General features: G+C 42.5%; 1 protein-coding gene across 2 annotated transcripts in view; it reads left to right on the top strand.

Annotated features, from left to right (window-relative positions):
- Nucleotides 1-2,796: 2,796 nt before the first annotated feature.
- The window catches only part of LOC148121887 (interferon-induced, double-stranded RNA-activated protein kinase-like), a 56,851-nt gene continuing 39,781 nt past the window's right edge, over nucleotides 2,797-19,866 (top strand). For both annotated transcript variants that reach the window (XM_087907338.1, XM_087907339.1), the window contains exons 1-9: nucleotides 2,797-2,929; nucleotides 6,564-6,695; nucleotides 8,095-8,215; nucleotides 11,983-12,116; nucleotides 13,031-13,148; nucleotides 13,522-13,601; nucleotides 13,938-14,025; nucleotides 14,912-14,943; nucleotides 16,095-16,145. In XM_087907338.1, coding sequence (XP_087763464.1) covers nucleotides 6,580-6,695; nucleotides 8,095-8,215; nucleotides 11,983-12,116; nucleotides 13,031-13,148; nucleotides 13,522-13,601; nucleotides 13,938-14,025; nucleotides 14,912-14,943; nucleotides 16,095-16,145 — 740 coding nt within the window. In that variant the 5' untranslated portion in view covers nucleotides 2,797-2,929; nucleotides 6,564-6,579. The remainder of the gene's footprint in view (nucleotides 2,930-6,563; nucleotides 6,696-8,094; nucleotides 8,216-11,982; nucleotides 12,117-13,030; nucleotides 13,149-13,521; nucleotides 13,602-13,937; nucleotides 14,026-14,911; nucleotides 14,944-16,094; nucleotides 16,146-19,866) is intronic.

A 19,866-nucleotide genomic window follows, 5' to 3' on the forward strand; every position in this document is an offset into this window, starting at 1 on the left:
TAGAAAAATTATCCTCTCTGGCACTTCTCAAGTATCCTACCACTTGGGAGGCAGAGGCAGGAGGCTCACTACAAGCATGTGTCTAAACAAGTTCTAGGTAAGTTAGGGCTCCAGTCAGACCCTGACTTAAACCAGAAAACAGAAATGGGAAAAAGACTGCTGAGAAACAGTGAGGCAGAGACCCTTCCTGGGCTTCACACAGGGGTAGGAAGAGTTTGCCAGAATAAGATGTGGGCTAGATCCCGCAGAATGGTCAGACCTCAGTAGAGGAGCTCACCTAGCCCTAATAAGCTAGCCCAGATCTGCCATAACAAACATCCAAAGCAAGCCTTAAGGATCAAAATGAAGGAAAATAATGTACTCTTTGTCAGTTGAATAAAACAGAAACAAAGCAAAATTACCAGTCAAGCATGATGCTGCTCCCCTATAATTCCAGGAAGAACAGACAAAGTCAGACAAAAACAAAAACCTCAATGTTTCCAAAATCAAATGATGAAAATAAAGCCCCTCCCCCCCACACTATGTCTGTCATCCAATTGGGATTTTCCAAGTATACGAAGAAAATGTAATGTATAATCAAGAATGAGAGCAATTAATAGAAACAAACAAATAAATGTAATGAGAAAATCAACAGGTTAAAACCTTTAATGAGATAGTGTTCATCTTATAGATGTGCTTAAAAAGCTGGGGATGGCGGCACATACCTATAACGAAGCACTTGGGAAGCTGAGGCAGGAGAATTGTGAATTAAAGGCCAATTTAGACTATATAACAAGATCCTGCCTCAGAAAGCTAACTTATACACCGAGGGTTTCAACTGTCTCCAAATAGTAATTCAACAACTAAATGTATACGCTTTATATAGTCGAGGACATTTATGCTCACAGATATAGAGTAAAATAAACATGATGAGAGGGAAAAAGATGATTAAAAATGACCCAAATGGAAATTCTAGAGGTACAAACAACATCATATAAAAATGAACAATATACTGTGTGAATAAAAAGTACATTTGATTGTGAAAAAGAAAAACCATGGGAACTGAATTCACAGCAGTAGAGGCTAGCCTATATAAAGGAAGAGTGGGAAAGATCCACAGACAGCATGAGCAGGGACTTAGTGACTTACGGGACAATAAAGGAAATACAAATGGAATTGGAATTCAAGAGGAAAGAAAGAAAGAAAAAAGGGAAGAGAGGGAGGGATAGAAGGAGAGAGGAAATGAGAGGGAAAGGAAGGGGGGCAAGAAAGGGCTATGTTAAATAGATAAAGAGCATTATAACTGAACTTTTACAATTCAAATTACTAGAAATTTACAAATCCAAAAGGTTTAACAAACTCAACATAAATAAAAAGATGCCGAAACACCAAGTGGCAGGAGAGACATGCAAACTGTCTACTCCAAAAACTAAGAAGAGAGAAAATTTTACCCCATAGCGACAAAAAGCATGTCCTCCGTGAGAAATTCATTTGGGGCTCACTGAGGCTCTGTGATCAATGGGCACATCGCCTGCCCAGTGACCAGATCAGCCTTGATAACTCGATCCTGATAAACTCTCACTAGCTGCCACAGCTTCTGAAATGAGCACTCAATAACCCGGTGAGAGGCTGACAGCGAGGGCTCCATGCCACCTGTTCACAAAAGCAGAAAAGAATGCCTTTGGTGAACATTCTCAGGGGAATGGCCGTCTACCCCCTCTGCCCATTCCGGTCTAGGTGGCTTTCTCTAGCATTGCCAAAAGTCTCCTTATCACCACCATTCCTTCATGATCTCAGAAGATCTGGCTGAAGTGTTAGCCACTGAAGGAGGTGCGTTTGGATTTTCCTGGGGGCTCTGGGTAGAGAGCGAGTGAACAAGTTATTCATTCTTCCTCTTCCAATATTCTCGGCTCCCTAAGTTGCTGGGTTCTGAGATTGCCCTGTAATTATCGGTTGGCTTCAGACTTGCTCTGTAACTGAAGATGGCCTTGAGCTTCCTTTTCCTGTCTTCGCCTCCCCAGTGTTGAGATTACAGATCTGGACCACCATGTCGGGTCACTGCAGTGTGGAGACAAGAGTGATGGGTGGCACATCCACAACCTATGCTCCTTTCTTGAGATCTCGTGTAGCCCAGGCTGATCCCTAATTTATTCTGTAGCTGTGGATGACCTTGATCCTCCCCCTGGCACCTCCCAAGGGCTAGGACTGCAGACGTGCACCACCATACCCATCCCTCCCTGGGTGTTTTTAATTTCTCCACCAGCATTAGTTGACACTACAATCTCATTTCATGAGGACCAATACTGTGCTCAGTCTGCAGGACACCAACTGAGTGGATCAGCGCAGCCATGCTCCGCGGCTAGAGTAACATACCTACCTCCTTCAGGCCAAATTCAGAATCACCTCCGTTCATATGTCTTGGGCTTCTTTTTACAAATGAGTGGCCTTCATTTGTCAAGTAAACTATTTTCTTTCCATCATATTTTGTCCATATCCTTTTAGGGTATGATACCTAAAATTAGATATCCCGAAACCTATTAAACACCGCAAGCAGGAGCCTTGAGTTTCTCCTTCCTTTTCCAGCAGAGCTTTACCAACATAGGAGTCAGAAAATGTTCAGAAACCTGGAAAAGCACCTATGGCAAGCCGCCTCTGGGGCTGAGCTGGAGAGCAGAGGAAATCCAGACTTTGACTCCCGCGCTGGGACGCCTACTTGTCGCCACGCCTACTTCTGCCACCCCGGGGGGGCAGGGGCTGTTTGCGGCAAGGCGGAGTCCTCCCGGAAAAGGGAAGGAGAATCAATGGGCCTGGCCTAGGCTTCCACCGACCCCAGGACAGTGAGCAGCAGCGGGGAGGCACCACAGAGTCCCCACCAGCAGCGGGGAGGCACCACAGAGTCCCGACCGAGCAATTGGAATCTAAACCAGGGCGCCAGCCACCGTCCAGAGCGGTAGGAACTGAGGGCTTATTTTTCTCACTTCTGGACAGCAGTAGTGGGGCAGGGACCTATAATGAAAGTGACAAATGCGATGACCTGAAACTCTGGAGGGAAATCTAGAAGCCCGAATGACTCGGAAACTTTGGCTGCACAGCTGTGGTGGTATTCCAGTTGGCAGGCCTCTGTGTCAGCCGGGTCTCGTTCCATCCTCCACCTTGTTCTTCTCCATGTAGCTGAGTTTTCTTCAACTCTGAACCGGATGCTTGCTCTCCTGCTCCGACCTCTGCTACACCAACCCCTACAGTCAGGCAAAGCCCCCCATGCCCACCACTTTCAGACTTCCTTGGGGCTTCTGGGCCAAGGCCAAGTACCCTTCAGCTCCTGGCCTTTGTGGTGCCTCTTCCTACTTCCTGAAAAGCCCTTCCCCCACCCCAACCCCAAGGAATAGCATGGGTAGATCCCTCTCAGTATCCTGTCCTTCTCACAGAACCAACTGTATGAGCAGCCTTCCCTGAACAAGAACTTCTTCTCTGCCCTCCCTGTCCCCCGATTCCCGTATTTTCTAAATTTTCCAATTAATACTTAGTACCACAGTTTGTCTGTATCCTTCTATACCAGTAAGGTCCCAAGAGCAGTTTTTATTTGTTTGTATAATCCTAGCACCTAATACCTGACAAGCGCTCACTACATGTATGTTAAATGGATGTTAATTCACAGATACCCTTGTCTTCTAGACAATTGAGATTTCCTGTTGCATGTTTAGTACTAAAAGTGTCTTGCCTCCCAGAATCTAAAGACACTCCCTAGGCTATTGCCAGGACCTTAGAATCTTGTGCAGATGGTGCTCTTTCTTCAGCTTGCACTGTGAACCTGACAGGGCCGGACCACTGTTTGCAGCTTCCTCGTTTATATATCAGATATGAGATGAATGCATGCTGTATGGGAGGTAGCTGCTGGAAGGACCTCAGGCTTTTGAGAGCTTGCGGGGAGTGAGACCAGTGTGTTTGCGACATAGGTGAGAGAGGCAGGGGGCATTTGTTGGTGCATGTGATGGACAGCTCTTTGGGTGAGTGAATAGAGCTGTCACTGCTCCTGGTGAGCTCACGGATTAGGTTATAGAGCAGCCGGCTGTGATGAGGGTTGTGAGGGGGGAGATGCTAACTGCCCCTGCAGCATCAGAGAAGACCAGGCCCATCCTGATAGGTGAATAAACATTGCCCAATAGACAGAGGGCTCCAATTCATGGGAGCATGGATTGGGAGGTACCTCCGTGCCCTTTCATGGATGGACTCATTCATCTACTTGTATCAAGCCTGTCTTATAAATCTGGTGCCTCCTTTCCTTTTTCATGTACTGTTACATGTTTTATTTTTAAAAAAATTTATTTACTTTTTATTTCATAAATGTCTATGTATCTGTGTATGGATATGGGCATGGGAATACAGTTTTCCTTGGAGTCCAGAAAGGTATCAGATCCACTGAAGCTACAATTACAAGGAGGTTATGGGCTGCGTGCCACAGGTACTAAGAACCAAATTTGGATTCTCCAGGAGAGCAGCAGGGCTCTTAACTGCTGGGTCATATCTCTAACTGTAGATTTATTTTATTTTATTTTGTGTGCATGTGTGTGTTTGTCCATGTGCTTCAGTGAGCCTGTCTGGTCAGAGGAGGACTTGTGGAAGTCAGGACTCCTCAACCATGTAGGTCCCAGGGACTGAACTCAGATGGTCAGTCTTGGCAGCAAACACCTTTACCTGCTGAGCCATCTTGCCAACCCTGGTGAAAACCATAACTGTGTAGGTAGAATGTAAAGCCACAGCCTGGAGGTGATCACAGGAAGGAGTTAAGTAGGGAATAGAATTTTTGAGAACTAGGCCCCTGAACAATATTTAGATGAAAAGGAAGGTGAAGAAGGGCTGAGAGAGAAGGCAGAGAAAGTATGGCTTCTGAGAGAGACACCAGAGATCAGGTATCTCACAACCTAAGCTAAAAAGGGGGAAGGAGGGAGATGAGAATGAATGAATAACTGACATTGACTATTGAATTAGGCAAAGAGTGAGCCACTGAGAACGTCACAAGGGCAGTCTTGGTGGCTGGTAGAGGCTCCAGGATCTGAAAGATGCTTTAAGCCAGTGGTTCTCTATAACACGAGAACCATCTGTCCCGCCCAGTACCCCACAGCCAGCAAGCCCCAAAGAAAATCACACGGAGTCTACATTAGGTTATAAACTGATTGGCCCATTAGGTCAGGCTACTTATTAGCTCTTATAACTTATGTTACCCCATTATCCTTATCTACATTAGCCATATTGGCTCAGTACCCTTATCAGCTGTCAGCTCACATGTTGCTTCTTCAATGGTCTGGGCAGGAGTGCAGAGGGAGCTTCCTGCCTCCCAGAATTCTCCTGTTCTCATTGCATCACCTCTACTTCCTGTCTGGTTTTCCCACCTATACTTCCTGCCTGGCCAATCAGCATTTATTTAAAATATGACTGACAGAATATAGACAATTCTCCCGCACCAGTTCTCAACCTTCCTAATGCTGCAACCCTTTAATACAGTTCCTCATGTAGTGTTGACCCTAGCCATAAAGTTATTTCGTACTTACTTCGTAACTGTAATTTTGCTGCTGTTATGAATCATAATGTAAATATCTGATATGCAGGATATCTGATACACAGCCCAATGTGAAAGGATCGTTCAACCCTCAAAAGGTTGAGAACTGCTGCTCACAGTGTGAAGATTCTTGTTGAAAATTTAAAACTTTATGTGGAGTTAGGGACCAAACTTGAGGCTTTGTGCTTGCTAGGCAAATCCTCTGCCAAATGAGCGGTGTCTCCAGCCAAGGAAACCTTAAAATTTCTAGTTCACTTTTAAATAGATGATGGAAACATAAAAGTTTCCAGATTTACTGGACATTAAGTGATATTTTGATACTATGTATACAGCGTATAATATCTAAATCAGGTTAAATGTATCTATACCAAGAAACAGTTTTTCCTTTCTTTCTCCTGGGTAATGGCACTGAGTATCATTTTGCTGTTTTGGTGGCCATTGCTGTGTCTCCTTTGAAAAAATAGCACTCAAGTCCTTTGCCTATTTTCTAAATTGTGTGTGTGTGCAAATGAACATATGTTACATAGTCATGTGTTTATGTGTGTGTTGTATTGTGTGAAAGTAGTCATATTTGTGTACATAGATGTGTATACATGTATATGTGTATGTACTACATGTGTGTGTACACAGTTGTGTATGTGCCCATATGTGTATGTATAATACATAGCCATATATATGATACAGCAATATATGCATGCATAGCCTTGTTTTTACCATAAAAGCTGTAATTCCACTCCTACATTCATTATGCCTTCTCAGGCAGGTCAACAGACTGAAACATCTCACTCCTTGGAAGCCAGGAGTAGAACAAAGGGTGGGCCCTCTTTCCTTGGCCAGTAGTTGTGAAAGTAGGTGTTTTAGGAGGAGAGAAAGAAAGATTCAGACACAGAGTATTCTCTGAATTTATGTAGGGCTGAGATGAGTCCCATAGAGAAGACCCACTGTCTCTGGTGGTTTCCTGTGGGGGCTGGGAATTCAGATTATCTGTAGCTTGTTAGTGCCATGCGTGTAAACACCTCTTCCATTGCAGGTTACTGGGAGGAAAAATGGCCAGTGATACACCGGGTTTCTACATGGACAAACTTAATAAATACTGCCAGAAGCATGGAGTAGCAATTACGTATAAAGAAGTTTGTACTACAGGGCCTGCACACGACAGAAGGTAATTTGTCATCAGGAAAGGTATGACTAGGGCCAGGGAGGTGACTCAGTGGATAAGAGTTCTTGCTATGTAAGTATGAAGACTCGAGTTCAAATCCCCTGCACCCACATAAAAAGCTGAGTGTGGCTGAGAACATGCCTGTAAATTCAGCACTGTGTAGTGCTAGTGTATAATCACACAGAGGTAAATAACACTGATTTATTGAGGGGTTGCAGTGGATAGGGTCGAGTTCACAAATACAGAGAAAAGGCTGAAGCAGCCTTCCTGGGTCTGTCCTCATGCTAAGCAATTGCCAGAGCAAGAGAGCAAGCAGGTTTCTGGCAACTTCTAGTGCAGTCATAGCCCCTCAGACCATGCACTAAGGCCAGTATTATGAAAGCTAATTGACATAAACATAGAGCTAAGACAGGAGGATCGCAGGGCTTTCTGGCGATCAGCCGAGCTCTAAGTTCAATGAGAGATCCTGTCTTAAGGGAGTAAGGCGGAGTGATAGAGCAGGATGCCGGGAGTCCTTCTCTGACCTCTGCGTGCACGTAGATAATTCTCTCCCCCAACATGTGCATACCCCACACACAATCTTCTGAACACACACACACTCACACGCACACACACACACCCTCTCTCTCAGAAAGTAAAATTGGAGTGGAATGAAGGAAGGAAAGTGAGACCCAGATAACGGAGGTGTAGCTCACTGTTAGAGCATGTGCTTAGGGTGTAAGGCCTTAGTTAGATTCCAGGCATTTAAATGGGAAAAAAAATTGAAAATCCAAGCAAACACTATAATATCTGTTCCTATAAACGTGGAGTAGAGGGGGACAACTATGCTGTCATTCGTTGGTCGGTATGTCAGCTCCACAGGGAAGCTGCCAGAGTGCTGTGAGCGTCTTGCAGAGCTTGGGAACCTCTGGGAACCTGGAAAAAACAGAGGCTGGAGCCATGACTTAGTGAGTAAAGGCATTTCCACCAAGCCTGATGACCTGAGATTTTCTCTGAGACCACATAGTGGGAGGAGAGAGGAAATCCCCAAAGCTGTCCTCTGATTTCCAACAAGCATGTCCTATCTCGAGCACACAGACAATACATACATACACACATCCCACCCTACACTAAATAAATAAATAGGGGAAAAAACACTAAGCATGATAGGTCATCCTTGTAATCCTAGACTTGGGTAGCTGAAGCAGGAGGATTGTAGTGAACTTGTGGCCAGTGAGACGCTGTGAAGAAAAAACAAGAAGAAGAAAGATAAGAGGAAAAAATGACAGACTTGTCCCTGCTTCAAGAAGACATTGTTATTCGAATCCTGAAACGTGCTTGTGGGGCAGTGGAGGCCAGAGTTCTTGTCCTTAAGAGAATTACAAACTGTGTAATATGTTGTGAATGTTGTCTTTTTAATCAGGTTTACATTTCAAGTTATAATAGACGAGAAAGAATTTCCACAAGCCGAAGGTAAATCAAAGCAGGAAGCAAAAGATGCTGCTGCCCAACTTGCTTTTGATATACTTAACAGCGAACACCAGGTGAGTAGTTGACTTTTCACCTTGTCAAAAGGAAGCTGTAAATATGTATGTATGCATGTATGCATTCATGGATTCATGTATGCATGTATATTCTCTGTCAGTGAGAAAATGCATGTGTCAGTGTAAAAACACTCATCCAAAGTTTTATTCCTTTTTTCCCCCTATCCCTATTTCTCCCGAGTGAGAAAAATACCAGGAAAATTGTTGGCAAAGCTGTCACTTCTAAGTGAGTGCTGGCAACATTTTCATGCTCTGAAGTTAAATACATGTGGAAAGATGAGACTGTCCAGTGGAACACGGGCTGATAAGGGCTAGGAGGTGTCCCTTCCACCTCAGCAAGAGAACAGAGAAGTCATACAAGTCCTGGTAGGGAGAGCTATGCACCTGAAGGGAAATTACAGAGGACCAACACACACAACACTGGTGTCCCTGAAGATGCAAACAGGGTAAATAGCACATAAAACAAACAAACAAGCAATAATATGGCCTATCTTGTCCCTAGGTGGGTGGGGGAGGTATTTGGTTTTTTGTTTAGCATGTAAGAGGTCCTGGATACAATTCTCTAATATCAAACATACAAAGCTATCTGGAGATTTTTCAACTGAAAATGTTCATGGAATAAAGACACAGCATTAGATGAAATTCGCTCCAAAGGTAGCAGAAATACAGAAGTGCCAAGACCAACCTGGATCCTTATGAAAGCACTGACCTGAGGGAAAGAGGAGGAAGTTTGCAAACATTGAGGCAGATGGTAAAAAGCTCATGTTATCTGCTACAATATCAAAACCAGGAGGCTGGAGCAGTGGCTGCAAATGAGACACGAAGGGATTGATGTGTGAGATGGGAAGGTCATGCTCAGTACTGAGAAGTGTTACCTTCCAACAGACTCCTGGATAATCTTACTGAAGATGCCATCCTTAGAACCAAGTCATAAGCAACCAATAAAACCCACAAATTCTCTTATTAATAAGCTAAAAGTGAGTCAAAAAGAAAAAAATAAGGTAACCTCTTTCTCTCAAAGTGGAAGAAAGATAATAATATCAATGGTGGAAATTTGTGTAGAAGAAGACAAATAGTAGTAAGGATGAATGAAACCCAACACTAGTCCTTTGGTAAGATTCATGGACGAGAAACTTTGGACCAAACCTGATCTGGCAGGAAACAATGAAGGTTCAGGCCATAAGAACACTGCTTCTGTGTACATCTTTTCTGCTAAGCTGTGAGCCAGCACAGAGCTCTCCTTCCATCCTGTACTCTCTGTATTGAGCTTTAGAAAGGCTGCAGTATCCTAGAAAGTGTGACAATACTATTTTCAGGAATAGAAGGGGTGTGTGGGGAGGGAGGACTCAGATGTCCAGAGTGTGTACTGCTCATACAGAGGACCCAAGCTCGGTTCCCAGATGTTGGGTGGCTCATGATCACCTGTGACTCAAGCTCCAAGGGATCACAAGTGTCTTCTGGTCTCCTTAGGCACTGTCATGCATGTGCACACACACACACACACACACACACACACAGACACACACACACACATGCACATAAATTTTAAAATAAAAGCAGTAAAATAAATCCTAGAATGTAAGACAAGAAAATAGGTCTGGTTTGTTTGGTTTTGGTAAGAAGTGCTGTGCAGTTCAGGTTGGCCTCAGCATTTCTATGTAGCTCAGGCTTGCCTCAGACTCTCTATTATACCTCAGACTGGCTTCAGACTCCCTGTGTATGTAACTCAGGCTTTCCTCAGATTCCATGTTATCTCAGGCTGGCTTCAGACTCTTTGTGTAGCTCGGGTTTTCTATGTAGGTCAGGTTAGCCCCAGGCTTTCTTTGTAGCTTGGGCTGGCCTCAGGTTCTCCGTGTGGTTCAGGTGGGCGTTGATACTCTTTTTTTGGCATAATTTCTTTATTCTTTGGGAATTCCACATCACACACCGCAATTCCGTTTATTTTCCAGTCCCCCCATATATGCCCTTCACCCTTGCAGCATCAACCCTGAAAGAAAATTGAAAAAATTAAAACCAAACCAAATCAAAACAAAGAAACAAAAACCAAAAACAGAACAAAACAAAACCCCTCTTTGCTTGTCCATCTTTTCTGCCTCTCCAACACTTCTTCCTTGGTCTTGGTGACATTGGGAGTTGCCATACCAACTCCAGTGTCGTCTGTATGACATGGCATACGTCATTATGCCAGACAGGAGCTACGTGTCCTCAGGAACTAGGCTTCCTGGAGGTCAATGGCAGACAGCCCGGTATTGGCCGCTGTTGAGGCATAGACGGGTTTCTCGATTAGCTGGCTATGCGGGATATGGGCTTTGCACAATCTCTTTTAATAATGATATTCTATACATCTACGGGACAAGGATTGTCTCTTCAGGAACAGCTCTGGGATAGGGAAGCACAGTATGGGAATGTATAAGACTACAGCAGAACCCTTGTCGTGCACGGGGTGTATGATGAGCAAGGGAATAGATGGGTTACTGTTGATGGACAGAGAGTGTTATATTATACTTTGGACTTTATAGATAGGCTTTCTAGATCCCAACCCCCATGGTGTCTGTTGCATAAGAAGGTACAAAAAAGTATATTTCAGCAGATGCAGAGAGCTGTTAGGCATATTTGGTCACTAGATGAGATAAAGGGTTAGAAAGAGGAAGGGCCATGAGAGCGATAATGAGACAGAAACTTTCTCTCCTTAGATAAGATGAAACCACTTGTCTGAGATTTACATTCCCAGGAGCAAAAGTTCCTCTTCCAAGGATGTCTTATGTCTAACACCTGTCCTGATAATATGCTTTTTTTAATAAATTGCTGATGTGACTAAAAGAAGCTTTCATACTGTGCCAACTAATGATATATGACCTTCTGATTTGTTCTTTGTTTAAATAGTATGTAATAAAAACAAAAATTCAGTAAAATTGCAGCAGATTCCAACCACTGTCTTATGTGTTACGTCTGTCTGTCATTCGCCGACCTTGTGCCTTCCTGATTACCAAGACCCTGCTTCTCCCACGGTCTGGGTGGCTCCCCTGAGCCGGTCTGTGGCAGGGAGCCACGGTGCTGTCACACAGTACACCCTTTCTTCCAATCAGCTTTACCTGCAAATGTTCATTGCAATGAGCCATTTCCATTGTTCTGGTTCAAGGCCTGTGGTTTTGGGCACACCATCATCACTGGCTCTTCACCAGAACTCCTCTTGGATATCCCGCAACCGCCGGAAGTCATGGAGAGCCTGTAGTCACCTCACAAGCTCCAGCAGGAATTAGGTGGGGCAGATGTTAGTTAGGCCTTGGTGCTCTTGCCCCTGTCCGCTGGAGGAAGCCTTGCAGCTAGTGGTTACCCGTGCACTGGGGCGTGGCCTCTTAGACTATGTAAGCTGACATAAAGCCATGCTTCAGGCCTCTTTACCTGCCTCTCTGTTTCGGTTGTGGATTTCCGTTTCTGATCTTCGTTCAAGCAGAGGATTCTAATTTGTGAGTCTACCCCTAAATAAATAACCATCTATATCTGAATTCAGCCATTGTGTGGTGTATAAATCCATGCTTCAGGTTATATAACATGGGTATATGTATTTTAATGTGCCATTTAGGATTTTTAAACCAAAAGGATAATTTATTTTTGCAGATGTTTTCCCTCATAGGCATATAGTTACACTTTTAATAAGGAAATATATTTGGGAAATCCATAATGTATGTTGTCTCGTATATTACTTATTTAGTAATTTCATATGATAGTTCATGATTCATATTAAGCACATTTTCTTTCCTTTGTAGGAAGATGGTCATGCGAATGTTTCAGAAGTTTCATCTGCTGGGGATTACATAGGCCTTGTCGATAGTATTGCCCAGATGCAAAATCTGTCGGTAAATTATGAGCACTTTGTCTCCAATACTGAGTCGTCCCAAAGGTGAGACATGGCTTGGCTTCTCCTACTGTTTCACTGTGTACCACCAATAACACTGAGAGGCTTTCACATGTAGCTTTCCAGACATCTTTGCACTCCCTTTAAACATTTATTATGAAAGGTTTTTAAAGAGTTATAAACATCAAATGCCCAGTTCCTGAGGCTGGAAGGTCCATTGAAATCAAATTTGGCTAATTTGTTTTTCAGTAGCCTCTTCTTTCCTCGGCTTTGCTTTTGACATTTCTATTTCTTTTGGTCCACAAGACAGTGAGTGTGGTCCCGGAAGCTGCCTGAGTGACAGGAAGGCCACTTTCGTCAACCTGGGAGCAGAATAGGTCACACAGATTATTCCAGTTTATTATGAGCTGTTGTTAATCTTTTACTGTGAGTTAAACTTCATATATAATGTGTAAACAAGCATCAGAGTCTGGAGGCTCTGAGCACACCCCAGTGGGCTGACTTCCCCTAGTACTGCGTCCTCGTGGCTTATCCCCTTGAGCCCCACTCTGCCAGCTAGTTTTCTCTCCTATTTGAACAGCTCTAGAAAATTCACTGGATCCTGCCTTTTTTTTGTTCCCTCTAAATCTTCTCACTTGGGATTGAAAAGTTTTTCTTTGCTTGCTTGCTTTTAAAATCATCACGTGGTGTTTTGTTGTCGGTCTTTCAATGAAACAAGAAAGTTAAATGTTACCTGGGAACTGTAAGCCAGGATATCGACTGTTTATGACTATTCAGACAGATGGGTGACCCTTTCTGTGGAGTTTAAATTATGTGAGGTAGGAAACATAAACACAGTTAAAAATTCATTAGTCTCATCTCAAGGCCTTTGTTTGTCTGTAAGGTTCTTTTTTCCCCCAAATTGTACATTGATTGACAATATTTTTGATATATGAATGAATACTCACATTTTTTTCTAGATTTATTTGTAAATGCAAAGTTGGATTGACAACATTTGGTTCAGGAGCTACCGAACAGGAGGCAAAGCAGCTGGCAGCTAAAGAGGCATATCAGAAGCTTTCAGAGAAGAGCTCACTGGTATGTGCTGTCAGTTATTGTAATTTGTACACTTACGATTCCCTCTGAAGTTGACTTCAGGTTAGAAGGTTTGCATGATGCAGGCATTTGCCAATTGCATAACAAATGATTCCTCCATTCTGTGTATCACCAATGATCTGATCCATGAACCACGGGGCTAGGAGTTCTTAGGGACATAAAAGTTCTATGGGAATGCAGGGTTGCTTTTAAAACTTAGCTCAAATGTCCATGAAAATGTGTTGATTTTTGCCATTGTGATTTTGTGATTGTGGACTGGGTAATATATGGGCAGTAGCATGTATTTGGGGTGAGTCACCATAGAGAAGGAGGTTAGCTGCCTATAAGCCTGCTAAGGGCTGCTCCTTCTCTTCAGAGAGCTGACAGAGCATCCTCTGGACCAACCACCTCTTCATCCAGTGGCCACTCCAGCGGCTCATCTATAACAAACAATTCGTGAGTCTGGGTAGCCAGTGTGGTGAGTGGGCTGAGGGAGGGGCATGCTTGAGGCTGTGGGCCCAATCCCCATCGCCTCCCTCCCCCAAATTAGGTTCCAGAACTCTCACCAAGTGGGTCACAACCACCTATAACTCCAGCTCCATGGGATCCAATATCCTCTTCTGGCCTCCTGTACCAAACACACACACACACACACACACACACACACACACACACACACACACACACACATACACATTCACTCACGCAAACATACATGCACATAAACACATAAATAAAGGTAAACCTTCAATAAACAAGACTGAATTCATAAAAGTTTTGCTTTTCCTCTAGGGCTTTTCCATCAGCACCTGAAAATGATTTCTCAGAGAATGACTCAAAAAGCTACCGGACCAGCTTTTCTATTAAATACCCTCTCATGGTATAGTACTCATTTTGAAGCTCCAAATTTCATTTTTTGTTTTCACTTAAAAATAACTTTTACATTTTAATTTTATATCAATGTAAAATGAATTTTACATTTTAATTTTATGTGTCCTCACTAAATTATGATATTGACAGTCATTGTTCCTTTCTTTCTCTTTTCTTTAACCATCGTTCACATTAACTTCCATTCTTCACATGCAACTCTCCCATCCTTCTCCACCTACTTTGTAGACCGGTCAATCTTCCTTCCTTCCTTCCTTCCTTCCTTCCTTCCTTCCTTCCTTCCTTCCTTCCTTCCTGTCCCCCCTCCATTTCTCCCTCCCTACACTGGGAATCAAATCCTAGCTTCAGGAATTCTAGAAAAACCCTACCACTGAACTATCTCCCAACTCTTACCTTTGTCCTTTTAAACATTTCTATTATTTTGGGTTTTTCTTATTGTCCACCCAACTGATTAATTAGTATTTGGCGTAGTTCCACTTCTACATAGAAAAAAAAATCAGAACTTAACTTTAAATCAGGTTAATTTGTTATAAAAAAAAACACTACAAAGTTGTAAGAGAAAGACAATTGATTCAGTAAAATGGACACTATCTGAAGGGATTTGCAACACCAAAGTTGGCAGCCAATGTAAAAAGACGCCATATTCCTCTAGCGATAGGGAAAATACAATTCAAAACAGTCATTTGATACCATTGCACAGCTGTTTGGTTGGCAGTGTTCCCGTCTTACAATATTCACTGGTAGAAGACTCAGGGAGACTGCAAAGATCCATGAAGCTGGTGACCTTACAGACTAAGGAACCTGGCCCTAGAGTCAGCCCCAGAACTGAGATACTTCCTCTCCTCATCTGAAATGCCTTCCCTTTTCCTTTGTTGCAGATCAGTTTCATAGAAAATAAGAAGTCAGGAACGTGAGTATCATTGTGCCCTGAACATAGCTTGGACAAGGGTTCTGGTTCAGACTCTGTCCCTCGGTTTCACCTAGGGTCTGTGGTATTGGCGAATATTATTATACCTGTTTATTTGACAGATGTAACAGAAGCAGTGGAAAGCTTGAGACCTATAAACCAATTTCACCCCAGAGAAACACACACATACATACACACACACACACACACACACACACACACACGCATGCCCTGCACACGCGCGCACACACACACACACACGCACACACACACATTCCCATGGTATACTGTAAGATATTAAGCCCTGTGGTGATGCAGCTAGAGACAGTAGTTTAGAGTGTTATTTTGTAAAACACTGTTGAAGATCTGGGCTTGGAAGTGTTTTTAAGGGAAGCAGAGATGTACATTTATAGATGGATAGGGTAAAGATAGTGCAATAATTTGCTATTTTTTTAAAGACCGAATTTTATATAAATCATAGAAAACTGAAAGTAAAGACATACAGCCAGAAAAGAAGTCAGGAGACATAAGAAGCTAAAATGTCAATATTTTCTGAGCAGTATATTGAACATCATACAACTCCTGAGGTGGATGGGTGGAGAAAAAGGAACTTGCCACATGATCAGGCCAGCAGCTCTGGTGCTGTGGCAGTGAGGAGGGAAGAGGAGGATTTCTGAGAAGGATTGGGAAGGCAGGGTAGACATGACTGAGGGAAGAGAGTAGCCAGTGGGCGATGGGGGCCAAGAGGAAGACAACAGACCTCACCTCAGTCAGGACTCAAAGGTAACAGTATTGCTGTGTCTGGTATGAGGTGATGTTTGAGCAACCTACTGTGGTTGGCTTATCACCATCAAGGAATGAGGGCCAGAGGGAGTGACCAGGGGACCTCATTCCTAAGGATGTTCTGATTCTGGAGAAAAAGGAGAGAGGAGGTCAGTGATGAGTGTGTCCGGGTGAAAATGGGAAGCAGGAAAGGGATGAAACAGGATCCTCAGAAGAGAACCAACAGGAGGTGTTTTTCTGAAGCTGGTACCATTTCCTGTTACCCTGGCAGCTAAAACAAAATAGATAATGCCCAGTGTATGGTATAAAGTGTTCTAAAGTTGTCTTTGTTCTACTTTTGTCTGAGTTTTGTATTTTTGTCTCATTTTTAGAAAATTGTCACCTAATGATGCGCTAAGTAATACATATACCATGGAGTGGAGGTAAGGGGAGTTCGTCTAATGGTAAGCATGCTCATGAAACAAAGATTCTTCTAGGTTAGTTCTAAGTTATATTTTCACCCAAGTGATTAATAGCCATGGCCCAGTCAGACCCATGGAGGGTCATGGCAAATGAAAATCTCTGTGATGTTATCAGCCTTTCTGATATCCTTGGAATCTGGTAAAAACTGAAAGCATATAATCCTTTATATCTGTGATTTAGATTAAAAAGAACAGAGAAAGGAAAAGAGGGAAGGGAGAGGTGGAGGAAGGAGAGAAACTCCTGTGAGAATGGAAACCGATCCACTTGGACCTGTTTTCCAGCTCCACACAAGATTTCTCTACTAGAGAAAGGCAGGGGTTCATCTTCTGTAGATGTTATTTCAGTTAAATTAAATACCTAAGGTGAAGGAGCCTGTTTGAATCAGCAGGACACTGAATACAAGTTTTCAAAAGAACCAATGAGTACTTATTAAGCACCTAATATATAATCACTACTGATTTTGTCACTAGGCTTATGGTAAGAACAAATAAAATAGAATTCTCCCTCTCAAAAAGTTTGAAGTCATAGCTGGCATTAAGGAAATGGGTCTGAGGAAATGGCTCAGCTGTGCAAACATGAGGGCCTAAGTGTGACTATCAAGTGTCCCTATAAAGGACAGGTATAGGGGGCTGATGGCTCACTGCTTAAGAGCACGGACTGCACTTCCAGAGGACCCAGGTTCAATTCCCAGCATCCACATGGCAGCTCACAACTGTCTGTAACTCCAGTTCTTGTCTCGATGATCTGACACACTCACCCATGCATATTACAATAAACAAACAAACAAAAAGGAACAGGTGTAGCAAGACACACATTTGTGACTCAGAGATTGGCGGGAGTGGAGGAAGTGTTGCAGACATGCAGCCCCAAGGCACTCATTGGCCAGCTAGCATAGCAGGTCAGTGAGCTCCAAGATCAATGAAATATCCTGTCTCAAAAAATAAAGTGGAGAGCAGACCTAAGGCAACGGACTCCACAGGAGCAGGACTGAGCCAGTGACCTGGGCCTGAGCAGGCCTGCAACTGTGAACTCCACGAGAGCAGGAGTGGAAACAGGCTAGGGTCATTTTCGGAAGCAGAAGCAGACCAGCAACCTAGGTCAGAGCAGGCATGAGGTGGCCAGCTCCACAGAGACGGGACTGAGCCAGCCACCTAAGCTGGAGTGGTCTGAGAAAGTAAGCTCCATGGAAACGGGAGCAGATCACATTTACAGAAACAGGTCTGAGCTGACAACCTTGGTTAGAGCAGGCCTGAGACAGCAAACTCCACAGGAGCAGAGCACATCCCAGGAGCACTGAGTGACCTCCAGGAACACAGAGCAAACAATGGGGTAACTATGGCACTGACTATACCATGAGGAACAACCATCTAAGCCTTGGATTCACTGGCACCTAGAAGATTAATCACTAGAATTACAAACAGCCCCACTGAACATAGAGAATAAAGAAAAAAATATTAAGAGCTGCAAAGGAAAAAGGCCAAGCACCATATAAAGGCAGACCTATCAGAATTACACCTGACTTCTCATTGGAGACAATGAAAGCCAGAAGGTCATGGTCAGCATTATGCAGACATTCAGAGACCATGGATGCCAGCCCAGATTATTATACCCAGCAAAACTTTCAATCACCATAGAAGGACAAAACAAGATATTCCATGACAAAACCAGATTTCACCAATACTTAGCCACAAACCCAGCCCTACACAGAATACTAGAGGAAAACTCCAACCCAAGGAAGGTGGCTACATCCACAAAAACACAGACAACTGATGGTCTCATAGCAGCAAATCCCAAAGAAGGGAAAAATGCACAAGCTAACATCACCAACAATGAAAACTAAATTAACAGGAGATAGCAATATCATTAATATCCCTCAATACAAATGGAATCAACTCACCTATAAAAAGACACAGACTAACAGATTGGATATGAAGAGAATCCATTCTTCTTCTACATACGAAAAACATACCTCAACCTCAGAGATAGACATTGTCTCAGAGTACAAGGTTGGGAAAATATTTTCCAATCAAATGAACCTAAGAAACAAGCTGGTGTAGCTATCCTAATATCTAACAAAATAGACTTCAAACTAAATCAATCAAAAGAGACAAAGAAGGACATTTCATATTAGTCACAGGAAAAATTCATCAAGAGGAAATCTCAATACTGAACATCTATACTCCATATACAAGGGCACCCTCATATATAAAAGAAAGACTTCTAAAGTTTAAATCATATGTTAAACCCCACACACTAATAGTGGGAGACATCAAGACTCTCCTCTCACCACTAGACAGGTCAGTCAGACAAAAAATGAACAGAGAAATAAGGGAACTAATAGATGTTATGATTCAAATGGACTTAACAGACATCATTAGAATATTTCATCCAAACATAAAAGAATATACCTTCTTCCCAGCACCTCATGGAACTTTCTCAAAAACTGACCACATACTCAGTAACAAAACAAACCTCAACAAATAAAAAAATGGAATATATATCTTACCATGGCTTAAAACTAGAATTCCAGAAAGCCCACAAACACATGGAAATTATACAATGTTCACCTGAATCATCAATGGGTCAAGAAAGCAATAAAGGGAGAAATTAAAGACTTCCTAAAATTCAATGAAAATGACCGCATAACATACCCAAATTTATGGGACACAATGAAAGCAGTGTTAAGAGGAAAGTTCATAGCACTAAATGCCTACATAAAGAAGCTGGGAAAATCCCACACTAGTGAATTAACAGAACATTTAAAAACTTTAGAACAAAAAGCAAACTCACTCATGATAACTAGATGGCAGGAAATAATCAAATTGAGAACTGAAATCAACAAAATAGAAAAAAGAAAACAATACAAAGAATCAATGAAACAAAGAGTTGACTCTTTGAGAAAAATTAACAAAATAGACAAAACTTTATCCAAACTAACCAAAAGGCAGAGAGAGAATATCCAAATTAACAAAATCAGAAATGAAAAAGGGAACATAACAACAGAGGCGGAGGAAAAAGAGAGAATCATCAAGTCATATTTCAAAAACCTGTACTCCAGAAAATTGGAAAACTTAAAGGAAATGGACAACTTTCTGGATAAATATCACTTACCAAAATTAAATCAAGACTAGATAAGCAAGTAGAAACAGTCATCAAAAGTCTGCCAACCAAAAAAAAAAAAAAAAAAAAAAAAAAGGAACCAGGATAAGAATTCTACATGGTTTTCAAAGAGCTAATAGCAATACTCCTCAAATTGTTTCACACAATAGAAATAGAAGGAACATGACCAAACTCTTTTTATGAGGCTACAATTACCCTGATACCCAAATCACAGAAAGACATTAATAAGAAAGAGAATTACAGACCAATCTCACTCATGAACATTGATGCAAAAATACTAAATAAAATACTGGCAAATCGAATCCAGGAACATATCAGAATGATCACCCACCATGATCAAGTCAGCTTCATCCCACAGATGCAGGGATGGTTCAACATCTCTATCAATGAAATCCACCATATAAACAGACTGAAAAATAAAAGCCACATGATTATCTCATTAGATGCTGAAAAAGCTTTCTCCAAAATCGAACATCTCTTCATGATAAAGGTCTTGGAGAGAGCAGGGATACAAGGAACATATCTAAAGGTAATATACAGCAAGCCAACAGCCAACATCAA

The sequence above is a fragment of the Myodes glareolus genome, chromosome 6, assembly GCF_982192425.1.
Source record: "Myodes glareolus chromosome 6, mMyoGla1.1, whole genome shotgun sequence".
In the NCBI taxonomy this organism is placed as follows: Eukaryota; Metazoa; Chordata; class Mammalia; order Rodentia; family Cricetidae; genus Myodes; species Myodes glareolus.